We start from the raw sequence: 20,689 nt of genomic DNA on the forward strand, positions 1-20,689 counted from the left end.
AGCCGATTGATCAAATCACAATAAGTTTTAATTGTAGCACTGCAAATTCCAAAAGATTCTTTTTATTGTTTTTGTGTGGATTAATTTTGTTTTGTTTTTGTAGACAAGACTTAGTTTACCTCGCTTCGTTCGAGCGACTGCGGCATCCTAGTTTATTTAACGCAATATAACTTTGTAACTTTCCAGAAACTTGTTCAGGGTCATTGTGTTTTTTTCCTTGTAGATCCGTACAACTCGAAGGACATACTCGAAGAAAAAACATGACACATGAGTCTCTTGCTGTTAGGCAACAGATAAAAACAGGCCAGAAATAATATTTTAGTGTGCGTTACAAGCTATGTCATACACTCGCGATTTGTATGCCACTTTGTGTTAGTGTTTTGTTTTAAATAGAGGTTCTATTTAGAGCAATTCACGCCTAGACTAGGCGTATAAATGATCTAAGATATAAGACAGTTACTGACACATCGATAGTCAGTGTCAGTCAAAGTTAAAATGGGTCATAGTTGGAAAGTAGTGTCTATTTATGAAGGAAATGTTTTTTTTTGTAGCCATAAATATACGATAAGATGTGTCATATAAAAAAAGAGTAATTACGTAGTTAAATAAGTTCAAATTTCAAATGTTATTTTTCAAAATAGGATTTTCAAATTACTATTTCAACGTCCAAAAATACTACTACTACTGTTTGCAACCTTGTTAGATAGAATTAATAATAATATTGACACACTTTTTACACAAATTATCTTGCCCCAAATTAAGCATATATAGCCTGTGTTATGGGTTGCAAGACAACGATATATTGAATACAATAAACTTACTTAAACATACATAAATACATACTATAAACATACATAAGTACATTTAAACATCCATGACTCGGAAACAAACATCCATATTCATCATATAACTGCTTGCACCTACCGGGATTCGAACCCGTGACCTCTAGCTTAGTAGGTAGGATCGCTAACCACTCGGCTATACAAGTCGTCGAACTACATTAATATTATTGCTCGTATATACGAGAATTGCTCGTTTGAGAGAATAATTGTTTTAATTTAATATTTGCAGCGTCACCATCGGAGAACTAGAAGAAAAATTCAAGTTGGGCCTCAAAATGAACCTCAGTCTGACTGGAGAGTACATTGCTGACGGAAAAATTTTGATCCTACCTATCAAGGGTAAAGGACCATCACTCATCAAAGTCTGTAAGTATTTATATCATTTTATATTCAAAATCAAATATTTTTATTCAAAATAGGATTCAAAATCACTTATTGAACGTCAAAAACTACCACCCATTCAAAATAGACTGCCTTAGACCTGAGAAAAAAGGGCGCGATCAGCGGGCTTTTTTTTATTTATAAAATTATGGATTACAATGTGATATCGTATAATAAACATTTATAATTAAAGAGCCTGAGGGTGTTCGCTTCATTCCCAGTCTGTGGCGTCATTAAGAAAATCGTTTATGCTATAGTAAGCTTTCCCACACACGTTTAACGATTCTTTTAAATTTAGTAACACATCTGTTTTGTACATAACTCAAACTTAGATACTGAAACATATCGCTTATAAAATGCTCACAAAATACCTCTATTTATTTCCGGTGTGTGTGGCTGATGCAGCTACTGTACTCAATAACTTTTGTTTTATATCAATTTACATTTACTTTTTTGACTTACACGTGTAAGGCATTGACTATTTGACGTTTGAGTATTTTACATAGATTGTAATTGAAATGATTTGTAAAACGATGAAAATGTAAATGTCAATTTAAAAGAGTGACAATGAATTTCTTGCTACTTCCTCTCATTAGCTCAACCCTTAACGAAGTAGCGGTAAATTCAATAAGAAAAAAAAAAAATTTTTTGCCATTCTTACGTGTCATATCCGTGACCTATTTGAATAAAGTGATTTTCGAATTGATTTTTCAAATTAAGAATTTTGAGAATTACCTTTTTTCCTGTCAAATGTTGGCCCATGATCCCATTATTCAAACTACCGAGTAACATAGTACTTTATAGTGCACCTACGAGAAATGTAAAAATCAAACTATTATAATTTAGTTATTAAATTTCCAATGTCAATTATCGGACGATCTTTTGACACCCGGACTTTTTCAAGCCGTCACAAAGTTTGTATATTATATTAATTGACATTGGCAGTCAAAGAGAAAAGTATAATCCTTCTAAGTTGGAAAGCGAACAGTTGCTTAAAACGTAGTGGATTTCGGCTATCTCCGTTTTTTACAAGATTATAGCCGTCATCTGTCAATCTATCAATGACTGCACGTTTCATACAATCGCTTTTCTTAGAGAGTTTCGCTAGCACTACTGCATTTCAAATAACAATCTCATTTTAAATAAGAGCGTTCACACGGAACGCGAGAGGTCGCGGGTTTGAGTCCCGAATCATTAATAAATTTTGTTTTCAGATTTAATTTGTGTAATTTTGTTAGTTCTTACATTATGTGAGGACGAATCAAAAAAATTCAAAATGGATATAGTATTCATTACAAGATGACGACCATATTGCCCAGCGGTTACTAATTCTGCCTATTGAGCCATCGGTCCCGGGTTCGAATCCCGGTAGGTGCAAGCATTTATATGATGAATATGGATGTTTGTCTCCGAGTGATGGATGCTTATATATATCTATGTATTTTTAACTAAGTTTAACGTATATTGTTATCTTAAAATATATTGTTGTCTTGCACACATAGAAGAGGCTAAATTGTGTTAATATTTAAAAAAAATATATGTTATATGGTTGCACAGATTTACCAGGCATTTTTAAAGATGGCGGTTGAATTATAATAAATATTTACATTATGCTTTCTTATCAGCAAACGTGGACGTCGAAATCATCAGCAAGTTGACGCACGTAAAAGAAGGCAAAGGCGAATACTTCAAGTTGGCAACACCGAACTACAAATACGAGATTGAATCCACTACCTTCGACTTTAAGAACCTGTTTGAGGGAAACAAACAACTAGGTAATTACATCGCTCATAAGTCACATCAAGATTTGACCTTAAAGAGAACCATTAAAAATACAGCTTTTAAAACACGTTTCGCGAGTCGGTAACCAAATCTATAGTTTTAAGAATTTGTATCAAATTAATCACACATAAATCTGATTTTAATATTCGTCATCGGCGTTGAGAATTTATCCTTATTATCAAACGAAAGGTCAGTAAGATAAAAACAGTATGAATAGTTATGAACATAATTAAAAATGTCAGCTGGTTGTCGTATTGCGTTCTGTATTAAAACAATACTTATTTTTCCTTTTTTTTTGAAAGAGGTGGAGAGGAAGGACATACCACGATATCTTTTTGCTCTTAATTATGATTTTCATTATTATAACACAATAAATAAGGGATTGCTTGTAACTAATTCTAGTAGGCTTCATAAGATACATAATAGCTTCAATGTTAAATATATATACTTTTATAATAAAGTCCCAGCCACTGTTCAGGCATTATCTTTTAATAAATTTAAATGTTTTATAAAGAAATGGCTCTGTCGTAAATCCTACTACTTCACATCTGAATATCTAAGTGATCAGACAGCCTGGGTCTAGATTATGATTATTTTATAGCAATAACAATGACAGTAAAATATTGTATTTTTTATTAAAAAGAGCACAAAAAAAGGATACTAGGAGAGTTTCTTGGGCCGCTTCTTCTCTCTCAGAGCGCCAGTTATTTCCGAAGCGGTAGTAGCATCTAGTATATTTGAAATGACATGAATGCTTTACATGATTAACCGCAACGTTATCTGCATTGATTTCAAAACTCCTTAATTGGATCCATTTTGCATTTTTGGTTGGCCGGTTACTCCAACAAATGGGTTTGTTGGAGTAACTAACTAAATGGCTGCTTCCTGGGTTGATCACAGACTTTTGGGAGCGAACTCATTTTTTCATGGATTTTTAGATATTTTTTTATAAAAATAAGGGACGAGACGAGCAAGACTTTCAGCTCATGGTAATTGATACGACCTGCCTACTACAATGTAGTGCCGCTCAAGATTCTTGAAAAACCTTAAAAAAAATATTTGCAGAGCTACAGTTGCGTTCGTCACCACGAGACAAAAGATGTCAAATCTCATTTGTCCAGTAATTTAACTAGCTACGGCGCCCTTCAGACCGAAACACATTAATGTTTACACATTACTGCTTCACGGCAGAAATAGACGCCGTTGTGGTACCCATAATCTAGCCAGCATTCTGTGCGAAAGAGCCTCCTACTGGGAAATGTTTACGAACATATTAAGGGCGCCGTAGCTAGTGAAATTACTGTCTTATGTCACAAGGTGTCGAGTGCAATTATTGTAGTGTCCTTAAGAATTTTTCGATTTCTCACGTATTCTGAGGGGCACTGCACTGTTAAAGGCAGGGCGTATCAATTACCATCAGCTGAACGTCCTGTTCTTCTCGTCCCTTACTGTCATAAAAAACTGTAAGTGACTTAAACTCTTGCCTGAAGTTTATTTTATGATGTTATTTCTTTTCACAGCCGAGACAACACTCAAGTTCGCCAACGAAAACTGGCGCCAACTCATGGACGACCTCGCCCCTCCAGTCATCAAACAAATCGTAAAAACCATCGTTAAGGCAATCAATAAGTTCTTCTCCAAAGTCACGGTCCAAAGGCTGGTCAAAGGATACAAATCGAAAGCTTAAACTGTGATAATATTAAAGTTTAAAATTGTCTGACGAAGCGTTACCAACAACCAACTAAATGTTTGTTTATTTATTTTAATTTTCTAAATTTGTCAGTCAATTTTAGACAGCGGGACATGATATGATATTGTTTCAAACATATATCTGTAAATTATTTTTTTATTTCTTTTTATTTTTTTATAAGTTTAATTATCGATAGACTATGTAGCAATGAATCTGAAATGTTTTGCTACAGTTAGGTAAGCGGGAATAAATAAGACTACAACAAATACTTCATTTTTTTATTTACATAAATTTTATGCGTTTCATTTTACATTCGTGGTGCAAGTGGATGTGGTAAGTCTACCCTGTCGCTATCCAACCTACCAGTAGTTTCATTACTACTACTGCTGAACCTACCAGAATGTTCGCTGTCATTACTAGATCTACTTTCAAAGGGTTTATTGCTAAAGCCACTCAATCTGGTCGTCACGATACTTGGGCTATTTGACGCCGCTTGTAACTCAATGCCGCCTGATTCTCTTGGGTTTCGGCTCAGCAATGGAATAGCTGGTCCACGTTTGTACCAAACATATCCAACAATGACGACGATTAGGAATGAGATACCAATACTCATTCCTATGATACTTGCTGGAGAGCGACGGTCAGAAACTAAAACAAAGATGAGAACAGAACTAAGACCAGGGGCGTGCATACCATATAGGCAATTAGACAATCCCTACCTCGTTGAGAATCTTAACAAATATAGCACTAGTGTTAAGGTTGTTTTAGTTCAATTTGGTTTCGTCAATCTATAACCAAACTTCTATTAAGCCAATAACACGCGGGACGCGGGACGGAAGTCGCTCGCGCCGATTGTGTCAGCTAACTTGTATGGACGTGTTCAAATTGACGCGAGTGAGCGACTACTCGCGTAAGTTGAAGCGAAACAAGAGCGGGACGCCTGGCGGGATTGTTTGATCTCATAATGCATGTTGTTTCTCCACTGAAGAACCAAAAATGACACGCGGGAAGTCGCGTCAGTTTGAGAGGCTAAGCGAGCGAGCGAATTACGCTATAACGCGTCCCGCTTCCCGTGCGTTATTCGCCTCAGTTTGAACAGAGCTTTAATTCAATACTATTTGATATTGTATCGATGATATTGTATTCAATGGAGGTACCATTGAACACCTACTCATTAAACTAAAGTATTACATTGACCAAATGGTCCGGCAAATATATGTGAAACACACACAACTTCAACATGTAGATCTCAAAACATAGTACTGTCCGACTAACGCCCAACTATGACTAGTTATATCTACAGTACAGCCTACCTTGCTAAAAAACCAATGCATGCTCTTAACTAAGACTAGCATCCTTAATATATATCACCATTCTTCATTTCAGACAGAAGACGTCCACTGCTGCACAAAGGCCTCCCCCAAAGATCGCCATGACGATCGGTCCTGCGCTGCCCTCATCCAAAGTATTAGCGGGATATTGACCAGATCGTCGGTCCATATTGTCTACCAACACTATGACTTCCAGAACGTGGTCGCCATTCGACGACCTTACTGCCCCAACGCCCATCTATCCGTCGAGCTATGTACCCTGCCAGTTCAGTTTCGCAATCATTTGGGCTGTATTGGTGACTTTGGTTCTCCAACGGATCTCCTCATTTCCGATCCGATTTCGATAGTCGATTCGAGATCGAGATAATATAATATATAGGTCCAAAGAATTATAAAAAATCAGTCTTAAGCTAAGCTTGTTTAAATATTTAAGAGAATAAACATCTAACGTTTGTGACAATCCAGGTTGTGATGTGATTTAGTAACGAACTTACAAGCCTTACAATGGAAATATTATGTATTAGTGTTATTAATTCATCTGATTGTCCTTAATCTATCTTAGCCTGGTAAACTGATTCCATCAAGTTCATCCACATCAGCTCTATGAATTTGTGCAGTCAATCTCCTATCATTCCTCCTCTCCACATCAACAATCATCCCCACATTTTCTTATCAAGTACTGTAACTACCACTTTTCTCCACATCACTCTCTTATGGCATTGTTTCTATCTGTCTCTCAATATTTTTTCTTGTGAATTGCTGGCCAGCAACGCAAAATCTAGATCTGATCTCGTGGACTCCTCTTTCGCTTCCAATTCGAGTCTGGATGACCAAGGTACTTCACCAGCATCTGAGGCCTAGCGCCACCTATATAGCGCTTTTACCGTTGACATCCCTACTTGATATTATAAATGTGAATGTAACTTTGTTCCGCTTTCACGCCTATACCACTGAGCCGATTTTGATAAGATTTAGTACAGAGATAGACTAGAGCTTGAAAAAAGACAGGCTACCTTTTATTACAAAAAAATAATTGGAGGGGTTAAATTAGGGGATGGCAGTTTGTATGAAAATTCATCATTATCGAAGATAAAACCATAAAACCTTGTATTTAGGCACTCGATAAAATAATTTATAAACATTTGTTCGAGCATTTTTGAAACTTTGACCTACATGGGGATGAAATAGGAGATTAAAGTTCACAGGAAAATACTATTAAAGAGAATGTTCACAGTGATAGCAGTTTGTATGTTTATTATTTGAAAAGTATTCTAAGAAATAAAAAAAATTGCCCAAAGTAACTATTCAACGCGGACGAAGTTGCAGGTAAAAGCTAGTATTTTCAGCATTCAGCATTCCACACCCGACCGAGCTACTTACGTCGTTTGCAAGTAGTTCAAAATAAATTCACGCGCATGGCAACCGGAGCCCCGTGGTTCATCCGAAACGTTGACCTTCACCGCGACCTAGAGCTTCCGACGATAGCTCAACACCTTAAAGAGATCTCGCGACGCTTCTTTGACAAGGCGCCTAACCATCCCAACATCTTGGTTAGGAAGGCATGCGGGTACACCCCCCTTCACCATAGTCTCAACCCAATAAGACGTCCCAGACACGTAACGGTAGACCCGGATGACGACATCACCATCGTGAACGCGACACCCACACAAACACCGACACAGACACGAACACACCGCCCTCGCAGGCGTAGGCGCGGTCAACCACCGCAAACCACTGGCACTCGTCACTCTGACGATGGCCAGCGGCCCGTACCCTAGATACACCACACATTGTTTTGATACCCGACGAAACGTTAGTCCTCGTCCTGTAATCGTTTCACTACACTCACTCACACACGGACTGACTGACGGACTGACATACACCACTTACACAACCACAAACACACTCCACAAACAGACACAAACACAAACATACATGCACACTAACATTTACTCTACTTACACACATACAAACATACATACATACAATCATAAACACATACACACACACTTAACATAACATCACCACACTCGCCGGCGAGTGTGTTCTTCTCATCTTTTCATCTTCATTTCATCTTCATTTTCATTTTCATTCTCTCTCCTTCCCACAAGCACACCAGCCGGTCTGAGGTTCGAGTCTCCTTAGGAGACGCCCCGCGACTGTTGTTGCGTAGTCTTTGCGGCCTCCACGGCCCACGTCCTACTTCGCTGTGAAAGCCAGGGCTGCTAACAGCACAGAGGAGGTTTTAGTCGGTATGGGGTGTCCGCTTATGCGGACACTCGAGTCCGACATATTACGCCCCGTTCCGGGGCGTAAATACGTAACCGTATTTCCTCCTCTCAAAAAAAAAAAAAAATCAGCATTCATTTCAGCATTTCGGGATTCAATCAGTGGAGGTAAAGGTATTCGCTCTAGAAGTGTCACCGGTCTACGTGGCTAAAGGTTCTGCGAGGTAGGGTATCCTCTGATGAATCAACGAATGATGGCAAACAAACTAAACTTTCGGTATAATTGTTACCTATCTTAGGCTGATGAATGATCCAAAATATTATAATTTATTTGTATTTAAAACAAGTAATAAAATTATTGGGAGCCTTTATAACATTTATAAAAAAAATATTAATTAATAATGTGTTACCAGTGGAAGGCTCCTTTGCACAGGATGCCAGCTGGATTATGGGTACCACAACGGCACCTATATCTGCCGTGAAGCAGTAATGTAGAATCATTAATGTGTTTCGGTCTGAAGGGCACCGTAGCCAGAGAAATTACTGGGCAAATGAGACTAAACATCTTATGTCTCAAGGTGACGAGCGCAATTTGTAGTGCCGCTCAGAATCTTTGAGTTATTCAAGAATCTTGAGCGGCACTGCATTGTAATGGGCAGGGCACATCATTTACCATCAGCTGAACGTCCTGCTCGTCTCGTTCCTTATATTTCTTTAAAAAAAATATGTGATGCGAATCGAGTTTTGGTTATTCGTATACTGAAGCCGTAACGGAGAATACGCCTTTCATGGCAAGGTGTTTGAAGGGTGGTTATTAGCCACGCCTTAACCTACTAATTTAACATCTCCACTCCCAAGAAAAATACACATACATCCAGGTGTGGATGTTAACATCCAATAATTCCACCAGCAGGTTCGTCTTCTCTTACCTGCAACATAGACCATTATAGTATCTCTAGCTTCCATTACTTCATCTGCAAGCTTTGCTGCACAAGTCCATTGCCCAATATCCTCTTCTTGGATAGAACTTATAGTCAAGGAACAGTCCCCGTAATCGATACTTCTTCCGGGAGTGAAGTAGAAACGATTTAATATCGCACTGAAACAATAATTAAGGAAAAATTTTTATGGTTTATGTACTAATACTAGCTTGCAGGTCGGTAAATGTCGGAACAAACATGTTCATTAGGGGCAACCTAAAGTTAAGAGTAAGGTTCTGTTCAACACAGAATATGACCTGAATCGAAACGCCTCACGAAACGACCTAAAGCTTAGGATACCACAATACATAATATCATAGTAGTAGGTATGTCATTCTGAGTCCTTAAGACGGGAGTGTTTCTGTGCTTATAAATATTAATTAAATTACTCCAGTATGTGGTGTAGTACCAGAATAGCACCACCCCATCTCCTTACCGTGGGTGTCGTAAGAGGCGATTAAGGGAACAACGAAGTATCAACTGGCAGCAGCATCTTCCGAAAAGAGCACCCCCATCAACTGCGATCGCCTACCCGCCTGCCAAGCGTGGCGTTTATGGCAAACCCTCCAAAAAACATGACAGACACTATATGGCCCCCAGTCCCCGGCGGCACCGCTCGTGGTGGCCACGGTTGCAGCCAAATAAGCTATGGGACAGGGGGTGCTTAGAATCCCCGGGTGCGGCAACGTTACCACAAACGTAGACTATTGGCCCTGGCAACAAACAATGTCAAGACAAGTTGGAGGAACCGGATGAAGCTTTGAGCAGACTACGATGGGATGTCGTGGGGTTATCTGAGGTCCGAAGACAGGGTGAGGACTCGATAATCCTAAATTCCGGACACCTGCTCTACTTCCAAGAGGGCGACCAACTGTTCCAGTGTACCTACCGCTTTTTGCATCATAAGATGGGGTGGCAGTACAGGTGACGGCACATTTAGTTAGTTCTACTACTACTCCAGATACAGGTGTGCTACTAGGCACTGCTACCCCGGTCGAGCACTGAACATACACCCAGTTCTACTGCTACAAATCCTCATATTGTATGATTATCAATGAAAGTGTTACAGACGAATAAGGTAGATTATAAAGATTAGATCGTTGAATAAGCTTTTTTTATAAACAAAATATAATTACACAGTAGTATCGTACAATTAAACTTATTATTAAATAGCCTGAGGCCGGTCGCTCCATTCCCAATCTGTCATATCATTAAGAAAGTCATTTATGTTATAGCAACCACGTTTTTTACCAAACAAAACTTGTAAAAAAACCAAGTCTCGCAGCTCAGTTCTTCTACGATACGAGTACAGCTCGCAATATTCATTCGCAGGTTCCTGCTACTATAAAAAAAATTACTCTTGTTTTCAATGTATTCATGTTTACTTTTAAAGCCGAATGAAAAAACAATTAAAAGTCAAACAAGCTAACGTACATTTTTTAAATCTAGAATGTTGTAGTTGTCAAAAGAGTTGAACTCTACAAACACGCACGAAGGAGAATTAACTCATACTTAAATATAATATTATGTTTTCTTAATTATATAATTAATTAGTTCCTATAGATTAACTACGTAATCAAACGTCCGATCGAAGGCGATAAGATAAACCATATCTATAAATAATCTTCTAATAATTTAAATTATTGTTATTAAAAATAAATAAGTTACAATCGGACGACAGATTTTTTTTTTAAATTGAATAGAATATATCACGCATGATGTAAGGTGATCACCGCCACCAAGACTCTCTTGTACACCAGGCGAAAAATCGTTGACAGCCTTCTAGGTGATTCTACGGTTGTTGTAGAGATGTAGGTTCTCTCTGCATCTTCTACCGCATTTATCACGGGGAGTGCTCAGAGGAGCTGTTCGGGTGTGAACAGCCACTTTGTGGAATCAATTACCGGCTGCGGTTTTCCCGAACATATACGGCTTAGGGACCTTCAAGAAAAAAGCATACTTCCACCTTAAAGGCCGGCAACGCATTTCTTAACACACCTGATGTTGCGAATGTCCATGGGCGATTGCCTCACCTCTCCCCATCCCGTGAGCCTCTTGCCCGTTTGCCCCCTCTTACATAAAAAAAAACAAACGCGCAAATTTTCAATTTATATCTTATCGTCTTGGAAACACCGCACAAGAAATTTCATTCAAGAATTTGTTGATTGTACATGGCAGAAAAATTCTTGAAAACCGAAGCGTGGAAGAAAACGACACATCCAGGTGAGGAAGAAATTTAAATTAGTGGCGTTTGGTGAGACTGTTTAAATTGGCGGCAGTGATCGGGTCAAAATTTATTATAATTAGTTTACTACAAACACAGACATCAAAAAGAGTTTTGTAATATTCTCTTTAAAAAATGAGTGAAAATGTAAGAAAGTCTTTTTTGAAATTTAAATTCACTCGCGACATATTGTTTTAGATGTTTTTTCATTCAACGGATGGTGAAGATCTACGCCATCCGTTTTAAACTATTCGGACACTCTACTATAATTATTAAGTATGTAAGAATATACAATGGACGTTGGTATAATAAGGAGCTATACGACGTGTATGTACTTAAAAATGAATGGAGTCTGGGTAGTTTTGCAATGACAACAACAAAAATCTTGAGGCCACATCTAAAATTTATATTTTTTTTAATATACTTAGGGTTCCACAATAAAAACAAAACTTCAAGCAACCTTCGCAAAAATTCCTCGCAATATGGCATTCACGGAAGTTGACTCAGAGTCGAAAGCCTAATTTAAATGTATTCCGACGTAAAAGTCATCTTGCTGTCCGGATGTAAAACGTCGGATGTAAAAGGTCACTAAAGCTATTTCACATCGACCAGCCAGATTTAATGTCGTCGACTGTATTTTTAATTTTATTATTATATCGAGCCATACAGCTAAACCCATCAAATAACTCAAATTTCACTTCGTTTACCTACTCTGTCAATCAAACTTCATCCTTCAACTAACTATCAAATACAACCTTCATTCATTCATTCCATTCTACTTCAACTACTTGCACACGACACCTGAACTACACAACAAACTATTATTGTAGTCCTGTTAAGACAGACGAAATATACATCTTTAACGGTCGTTCCCAATATACTATCTAAAGATAGAGATAAATTACTACCTTCTACTGTCAGTAATAAGCTGCCAATAATCTGAAGCTGTCCCAATATACCCGATAAGTCATACTTATCGCCTTATATTGGGACGCGTGAATTGCAATTTTCATGCAAACTTTATATCGGTGGTAAGCTATACGTCGTCCCATTGACAGACAGCGTGCACGGATAAGGTGAGTTACCGTCGGTAAGTTTATTGGGACAGAAAAGTCAGCGAAAGTTACGATTTTTATCTCAAGAAAGAGATTAATATTGGAAACGGCCGTATATGAAAGGACCCCACATGCCGATGTTAGATTTGTTTTTTTTTTATGGAAAAGGAGGACAAACGAGCGTATGGGTCACCTGGTGTTAAGTGATCACAGGAAGGTCCAGTCTTTAAGGAAGGTGTACGCGCTTTTTGAAGGTATCGTCCCAGAAACACTGCACTAGGAAGCTCATTCCTCAGCTTTGTTGTACGTGGAAGAAAGTTCCTTGAAAACCCTACCTAAACTGAAAACCCTGGAGGGACGCCACACATCAAGATGATGGGGATGATATCTAAATTGTGGCATGTTTTGTTCCTGTGTTTCAGTTATTGAAGTGAAAACTTCTTAAGCGGCGGTAAGTACTTTTCTTGGGATGGGTATAAAATATTAAACTCGCGTCAGGACACGTGACCTGATCGAAAATTCGCAAGACAGTCGTTGAAATTATGCACGAAAGTTGATTTTACTAAAGTAGTAGTAGTTAGTAAAATAATTGTAGTAGTTCAAAAGTTAAATGTTTTATGTAATATACACTCTCATTTTTGTGTACGATAGCGTAATAAATGAATATTGTATGAAACCAATTTTATACTGATTAATAAAGCAATTCGTGCGAAATTATTCCCTAACCATTCCAAAATATTCTATAATGCACAAAGGTAATGTTCAAATTTTCACTTCTGCCGGCACTCCCGGAGTACAACCTGTTATTATTATTTTTTTGTTTAGGGATTGCTAGCTACTAGCGGCTATTGCAAGAGCGAAGGCTTTTGGGAAGACACATAAACAACTACATCTAAGGGCCTTTCAAACTTAGAGTATCCCACCTGGTCAGTAACGCATCATTTGACCTCTGGTAGTGCAAATATCCATAGGTGGTTGCTTTCTTACTTCCCATCACGTGAGTCTCTTACCCGTTTGCCCCCTCTTATATAAGAAAAAAAGAGCTTCCAGTATGGGCAGAAAACACTGTGGCCGTTCTCTGCCCCTTAAAGGACTATCTACCACTAGCGTTACAGACCTTAATCTTGCTAAAAAGACGTATTGAAAATAAAACGTAAACTTATGAAAGCATTTGAGTCATATAATGTTTACAAAATGAAGTGCGCAAAAGCATCAAAAAGTAAATTACGGAAGTAATTAAAAATACGTTAGTAGTGGATGATACGAAGTCGCAAAGACTCGCGATATGCAAGGAACCATATCCCAAACTCCGTTATGCTCAATATACTCTTTATTATTATAATAGTCCCTTACCATAAAAACAGTTTTTTACATATTTCTTGAATTTTGTAAGGCAATTCTGTAATGGTCGTAGGGATTTTATTATAGAATCGTAGAGAATTTCCCAAAATTGACTTATTTGCCTGACTAGTTCTTTGTGTGCGACAAATAGTATCAATAACTAACAGAAGGAGGCCAATCCAATCCAATATGCAATCAATACTAAGAAATATCACACGGCGAGTTGCTAATAATGTTCAAAAATATAGTAATTTAAAAAATTAAAATAACTTACTTCTCCTGTGTAATGCTGGAATCGATATTGAGTCCTAAGAAAGTAGGTGACAGGAAGCGACAGTAATCCAATGGGCGATTACCATTTGAGGTGTGACAATACAATGTCAGCTCGGCCCCAACATGAACATTCAGTTTGATCTTATTTGCCGCTAAGGATCCTGTTACTCTCACTTCTATGTCCTCTATTGCCTCTATTCCAGAATGTCCTCTTGGACCCATATGACATGTCCAACTTCCTGAATCGTTTCTGGTAACATGAGCAAATGATATACCACATTCACCTGTATCCAAGCCAGCGCCTGTGTACCTAAAAATAAGAGCGACTTTTTTTATATAAACATGGTCCTAATTATATTAAAATGAATTTGGCAAGAGTATTTAAGGAACTTTCTTCCATGTACAATCATGGTATACACTTCTTTCTAGGATATTTCCAGGTCGATGTGACGGCCACGACTTTAAGATTTTCTCTGGGCTATAAGAGAGCAAACATTTTTCCCTGTTAAGGTAAAAGGAATGGGATCGTTCTTAGTCCATGGGAGTCGTATTAAGCAGACAACTTTTTAACGTGGGATAGTCACGCTGACAATTAATATATATTAAATTTACCCCATTTCTCCCTCTTATATAAAAAGTAGCCTAAGTAAACTAAGCTATAACAATGACCAATCCGCCAAATGTAAGTTAGAATTACATCTTCGAACTCTTCTGCGTTGATCTAGGAAAAGAGAGGCTTTTATAAGGTTTTAAACGCGCTGATGGTATTTTAAAGATACGTTTCGAACAGAGAGATGGAGAGCAAAGCCAAATTGGCTCCGAAGAAACTGGGCGTCATAAACAGAGCACGACAATACTTCAAGCCGGCCCACATTCTAGCGCTGTACAAAGCACAGGCCCGGCCGGCGGTTCCGAAGAGCTGTTTCACCTGATTCCTGCCGCCGAATTCTACCATCGCACGACACGCCACAAGTTAGGATATCATCCCCACCATCTGGATGTGTGGCGGTCCTCCACAGTGCGGTTTTCAAGGAACTTTCTTCCACGTACTACAAAGCTGTGGAATGAACTTCCTTGTGCGGTGTTTCCGGGACAATAAGACATGGGTACCTTCAAAAAAAGCGCGTACACCTTCCTTAAGGGCCGGCAACGCTCCTGTGATTCCCTTGGTGTTGCAAGAGAATGTGGGTGGCGGTGATCACTTAACACCAGGTGACCCGTACGCTCGTTTGTCCTCCTTTTCCATAAAAAAAGAGAATCTTTAAATTTTAATTTAAATATAGAATTTACCAAAACGGTTGGTGTTCATCAAGAAGCTGAGTTGGCGTGAACTGCGATCCATTCGGGTGTTGGAACCAGCAGTACATGAGTGACACGTCTGCGTGACACATGAGATTTAGAGTGCCACCCTCCTGGATAAAAACGGCTTTACTCTCTTCATGCAAATCTCGTCTTCTACGCATTGAAACTGCCAAATATGTTATTATTATGTTAATACTGTAACTTTCCACGGCTGTGCGAAGTGTCTAAAAGTAAGGATTAAAATTGCCCCAACAGAAGCATCACAAAATATGACAAAAGTTAGTACACAAATACTTGGAAATGCAATCCTAATGCTATTATAAATTGCTATAAAAGTTCGTTCAAGTATAATAATATTTGGATTTTTAAAGTGAAACTTTTATAACATCGTCTCAAACTTTTTCGTTGCATGTCGCGTGAAGGTCGGGCGGCGTCTATAGTTCGCAGCAGCTGACCGTGTAGTGTATAGACTATTACTCATTTGTACCAGTGCTCCACGCTACTTTGTTTGTTTTTAATATGTGTATATAATCTAAATAATTGTTAAGTATTATATTGTATGTCGTACTCTCCCTGATTTTAAATATTGATTGAATAGTATTGGGAATCAGTCACCCCATGTAAACTGTATATCTATATATACATGTATATATGAAATTTGAATAATTTCATCATTTTTAATCATTTTCAATCAATATTTTTAACCAGGGCTAAGACACAGAGTTCAATAAATATATTAGTTAGAGACTTAGTCTACTTTTATTATTTCCCATTATAATTCCAATTTTCCAAATATAAAATTAAGATTGATAAAGCGGTTTTATACCCTTAATGGAATATCATTCCAAAAATTTTTACTTAAATGCCTATAATGTGAAAAAAAGTTTCACTTTTACCGTGGTTTCATAAAACCACACAATCATTTTTTTTCATTCGCTTTTGTAGAACAAAACATAAACAGAAATTTTTCGTTTTAATTTTCATTATAAATATTTTGTTTAGGAAACCAGTTTAGAGTGTTCTTCAATCGCCGAGCCATTTGTTAGATCATAATATACATATATACCTAATATTTATCAATACAAAGCGCACAAGCGTCTCGTTTCGGTTCTAGCGAAAATTACCGGTTTGTAAGGATTACAAAGCAACTCCCTTAAAGTTTAACCTCCGAATAATTAAAAGATACCGATTTGAACCGGTAAAAAACCAATAAATTTATAAAGATTTTTTTCCTTTAGTTGTGGTGCAAGAATAAATAAATTGCAGTATTTAAATATTACATAAAATAGCCGTATTTCGATGAGGTTCATTCAGTAGCTTGACTGTTTTACAGCAGGAATAAGCGACCGTAGATTGGATGTTCATTTGAGCCTAACTACGAAATGATGCTGTATCAATTGTTCCAATTTTCTTTCGTCAAATTCAAGCGCTTTTGAATCGTCACTCAATATAACAGGTTGACCTGGCACCACAGCAGCTCACAAGTTGACACATGGTACAACCTCTCTTCGCAATATTTGAGGGAAGCAGGCGACCTGGCACACGATGCCGCCGCAAGCAATTCCATATAGTATACGCATGATAACTACAAAATTATGTTCACATAGCAAGCCCACTAAACGATTCTATACCATGCAATTGCAGTGGATTTTATATAAACGAAAAGAATATATTATATTAATGTTACATTCATAAGATTATATAATCTTATTATGAAGAATTATTATTAGATAGACTAGGTGCATCTATTTTCCATACTTCTTTACCACTATTTTCACTTTCACTATTTATTCACTATTTTCCATACTATATCCTTTAATCGGCTTTTTGAATAAGGCAATTCTTTAGATTCTTCTAGATTCAAGGTGTTAGATATGTAACATTACTTGGTATTTTCTTAAAGAACTGCACACTGAGACAAATCTACGAATTTTGTATTTTACTAAGTCTCGTTTTTGGAATTGTAATTTTATTTTTATTAAAATAAAGATATACATACTATCAATAATTGTATTGTAAATGCATTCATTCCTTCTATTATAAACTATACATATATATTTATAAATGAATTGGGATGCTATTGTTAGAATACCTGTGTGCCTAAAGTGATTTCAAAGAGATTCTCTAAAATTCAGATTATAGATGGCCCCAATCGCCCCTTTTTGCAAAACAAATATTGTTTCGATATCGGCTGCTTTCTCCCAGAAAAAGCAAAATTATAAATGGTATGCTATGGAAATAACTGAAATAAATCAATCTCGCTGTGTTAGCATTAGCAAAGACTTTCAATTCTTCTTAAAGCAAAAGCAGCAGCAGTGAGATTATTTGAGATCGCATCAATATGAGCGCACCCCATTGTAGCTTTTTATCTAATACTATTCCATGAAACGAAGTAGAGTCTACAAGTGTTAAAGGTCTAATATTATACTCCTTGATTTTTTTTTACATTAGAAGTGACAAATTATTCACATTGAACCATTTAGATATGTTTTTCCAGGACAGGTTGATTTTATCTAAATTCTGTGAATGTCTAATAAACTATTTAAGTGTCGCCTGCGAAAGGAACAATTTTTTTGAGGCTACAAATGGCAAATCATTAATGTAGACGAGGAATAAGAAAGGTCCAAGGATTGAACCCTGAGGCACGCCCATCCACATCACAGATCCCGATGAAAGTCCAATATTAATTTAAGTGTTAGAGTCCTGAAATGTGAAAAACAAGTAATCCTGTTACCTCTCGGCGCCACGCTTATTAAAGCTTGCAACGGCGGTAAGTGCTCAACATGGTTATCAGCGACAAATTCAACGCCAACAGAGCATCTCCACGTTCCGTAGTCATCTTGCGTTGGATGTTCTATGGTCATCCCACAGTGTCTCAAAGCAAACCCGTCGCCATAATAGCTAAAATTATAGTGTATTAAAAAGTTATTGAAGCCATTTTTCTCATTAGGGAACGTACATGTTTACAGTTTTCATACATTATGCATTTCCTAATATTTATCATTGGTATATCATAAATTGTGAATGTTTTTAAAATTAGTTACGATTATTGTTATTTTTGAAGTCGGTGTCAGCCTACATAGTAATAGGTAAGATGTGCTTTAGTCGCACGCGCGACATGAGGAGGCGAGAGGCTAGAGCTGCGGCCCCGCGCAGCGGGAGGACACAGATTCCAAAAATAGCAATAGTCGTAACTAGATTTAGATTAATTAATTAGATTTTATAAAAATACAATTCAAATTACCTGTGAGAGCCATCACTCAAACCATCCACAACGTTGAATCCGTTAGTTTGTGACGTTCTTTGAAATCGACAAAAAGTAATATTCTTGTCACTATGAAGAATATTGCAGTACAAATTCAATTTATTTGTGTCACTCTCATGTGTGTATCCGACATGCAACCGTTCACCTACAGGTTTAAGTACTTAATTAGATACATAATAATTATATAATACTTTAGTTATAAATAGGTATCAATATTTTAAGCAAGAAATTCGCATGATAATCTTCTTCTTAATACATATAAATTGATCTTGATGTTTGTTTGCAGTGAACTCCAAAACTAATGAACAGATTTTAACGGAGATTACTTCGTGGAGTGCAGTTTAGTCCAACTTGGGACAATTTGGGACCCATAGTTATTTTTATTTCAAATATTTGTTTTGTATGGACATATTTTCTACGAGTGAATTTATTGACATGGTTGCTGTGAAACAATTTCATTACAACAACAGGGAGCATATTTTACGAAATAATTCTAGATGTTATATGTATGAAATATTATTGACACATTCATAAAAAGACAGTAATTTATTTATTATGTAAAAACCAACGTCTGTCGGGTTAGCTAGTATGAGAGATGGATAGATTTTCAATGTGTTAAATAAATTCCTAAATTAAAGGATAAAGGGAAAGCTATCTATTGAGATCCTCGAGGTCTTGATGTCTATAGTAATAATCAACACATGAGCTGTTCACGTGATGATTGGTCACCCTTGTCACTAAGTGCCTGTGCACACGATCCGTTGCGCTAGAGACGCGGCGCCCGAGCGTTGTCGCTCCGGCGTTTTATATACTAATATCCATGGTATGCAGAGGCGTTCATATAATATAGGCAATTAGGCGGTGCCTACCTCGTTATTAACCTTAATAAATATAGCACTAGTGTTAATGATAATTTACTACCCACGGTAGGCAATCTACACATTGCATATACGAAGCAAGCAGCGTTTCATACAACTTATGTTGTACTGGACTGGTTGTAATGGACGGCCCTGGTATGCCACACGGTGCTATACGGAGCCGCGTCGCACGCACACTGGACTTGCAACCCGTGGGATATGAAGTTAGAATAACAGACTAAAACTAAACGTGTGCCCCTGAGTTGACGCCGGTGCTAACGCGTTTATTCCGGCACTCTTATTCCAAAGGCGTAGTCCCTGACTCATGGAAGTCAGCCCTTGTCCATCCGATCCAAAAAAAAAGGAGACAGTTCGGATCCGGCAAACTACAGGCCTATAGCTATTACCTCCCTGCTCTTCAAAATCATGGAGAGCATAATTAGCCATCAGCTCTTGGTATACCTAGAGGGTCACCAGTTGATCAACGACCGACAGTACGGGTTTCGCCATGGTCGGTCGGCAGGTGATCTTCTGGTATACCTAACACATAGATGGGCTGCGGCTATTGAAAGCAAGGGGGAAGGCCTGGAAGTTAGCCTGGATATAGCGAAGGCCTTTGATCGTGTATGGCATAAGGCGCTCCTCTCTAAACTTCCATCATTTGGGCTTCCCGAGAGCTTGTGCAAGTGGACCTCCAGCTTCCTCACTGGGCGCAGCATACAGGTCGTTGTCGACGGACATTGCTCGAACCCGAAGCCCGTGAAGGTTGGAGTGCCCCAAGGCTGTGTGCTATCTCCTACGCTGTTTCTTGGAGGTGTCCAACATATCATTGATATGCAGATGACAGCACTGGTGATGCCGTATACACGGGCCATGCACGTCTCTCTCGGGAAATCGTCGACCAGTGCCGGGAGAAACTTGTGTCTTCTATCGAGTCCTCTCTTGAGAAGGTCGCGGAATGGGGTAAATTGAACCTTGTCCAATTTAACCCCCAGAAGACTCAAGTTTGCGCGTTTACCACTAAAAAAACCCCATTTGTCGCATCACCGCTCTTCGACAACACTTCCCTAAAAGCCTCGCCTAGTATCGGAATACTGGGTCTCGAAATCTCGAGCGATTGCCAATTCCGTGGCCATCT

At 38.0% G+C, this 20,689-nt stretch overlaps 2 protein-coding genes across 2 annotated transcripts in view; one reads left to right on the top strand and one right to left on the bottom strand.

Moving 5' to 3' along the window:
- Nucleotides 1–4,963, top strand: part of LOC126970666 (circadian clock-controlled protein daywake-like) — a 22,689-nt gene extending 17,726 nt beyond the window's left edge. Inside the window, exons 3-5 of the mRNA XM_050816754.1 lie at nt 1,072–1,208; nt 2,849–2,998; nt 4,526–4,963. Of these exons, the coding sequence (XP_050672711.1) occupies nt 1,072–1,208; nt 2,849–2,998; nt 4,526–4,692 (454 nt within the window). The 3' untranslated portion in view covers nt 4,693–4,963. The remainder of the gene's footprint in view (nt 1–1,071; nt 1,209–2,848; nt 2,999–4,525) is intronic.
- Nucleotides 4,960–20,689, bottom strand: part of LOC126970627 (uncharacterized) — a 26,174-nt gene continuing 10,444 nt past the window's right edge. Inside the window, exons 5-10 of the mRNA XM_050816694.1 lie at nt 18,674–18,839; nt 18,164–18,330; nt 15,418–15,595; nt 14,129–14,437; nt 9,184–9,353; nt 4,960–5,343 (exon numbers count right to left, since the gene is read on the bottom strand). Of these exons, the coding sequence (XP_050672651.1) occupies nt 5,003–5,343; nt 9,184–9,353; nt 14,129–14,437; nt 15,418–15,595; nt 18,164–18,330; nt 18,674–18,839 (1,331 nt within the window). The 3' untranslated portion in view covers nt 4,960–5,002. The remainder of the gene's footprint in view (nt 5,344–9,183; nt 9,354–14,128; nt 14,438–15,417; nt 15,596–18,163; nt 18,331–18,673; nt 18,840–20,689) is intronic.

Source organism: Leptidea sinapis, chromosome 21 (assembly GCF_905404315.1).
Source record: "Leptidea sinapis chromosome 21, ilLepSina1.1, whole genome shotgun sequence".
Classification (NCBI taxonomy): domain Eukaryota; kingdom Metazoa; phylum Arthropoda; class Insecta; order Lepidoptera; family Pieridae; genus Leptidea; species Leptidea sinapis.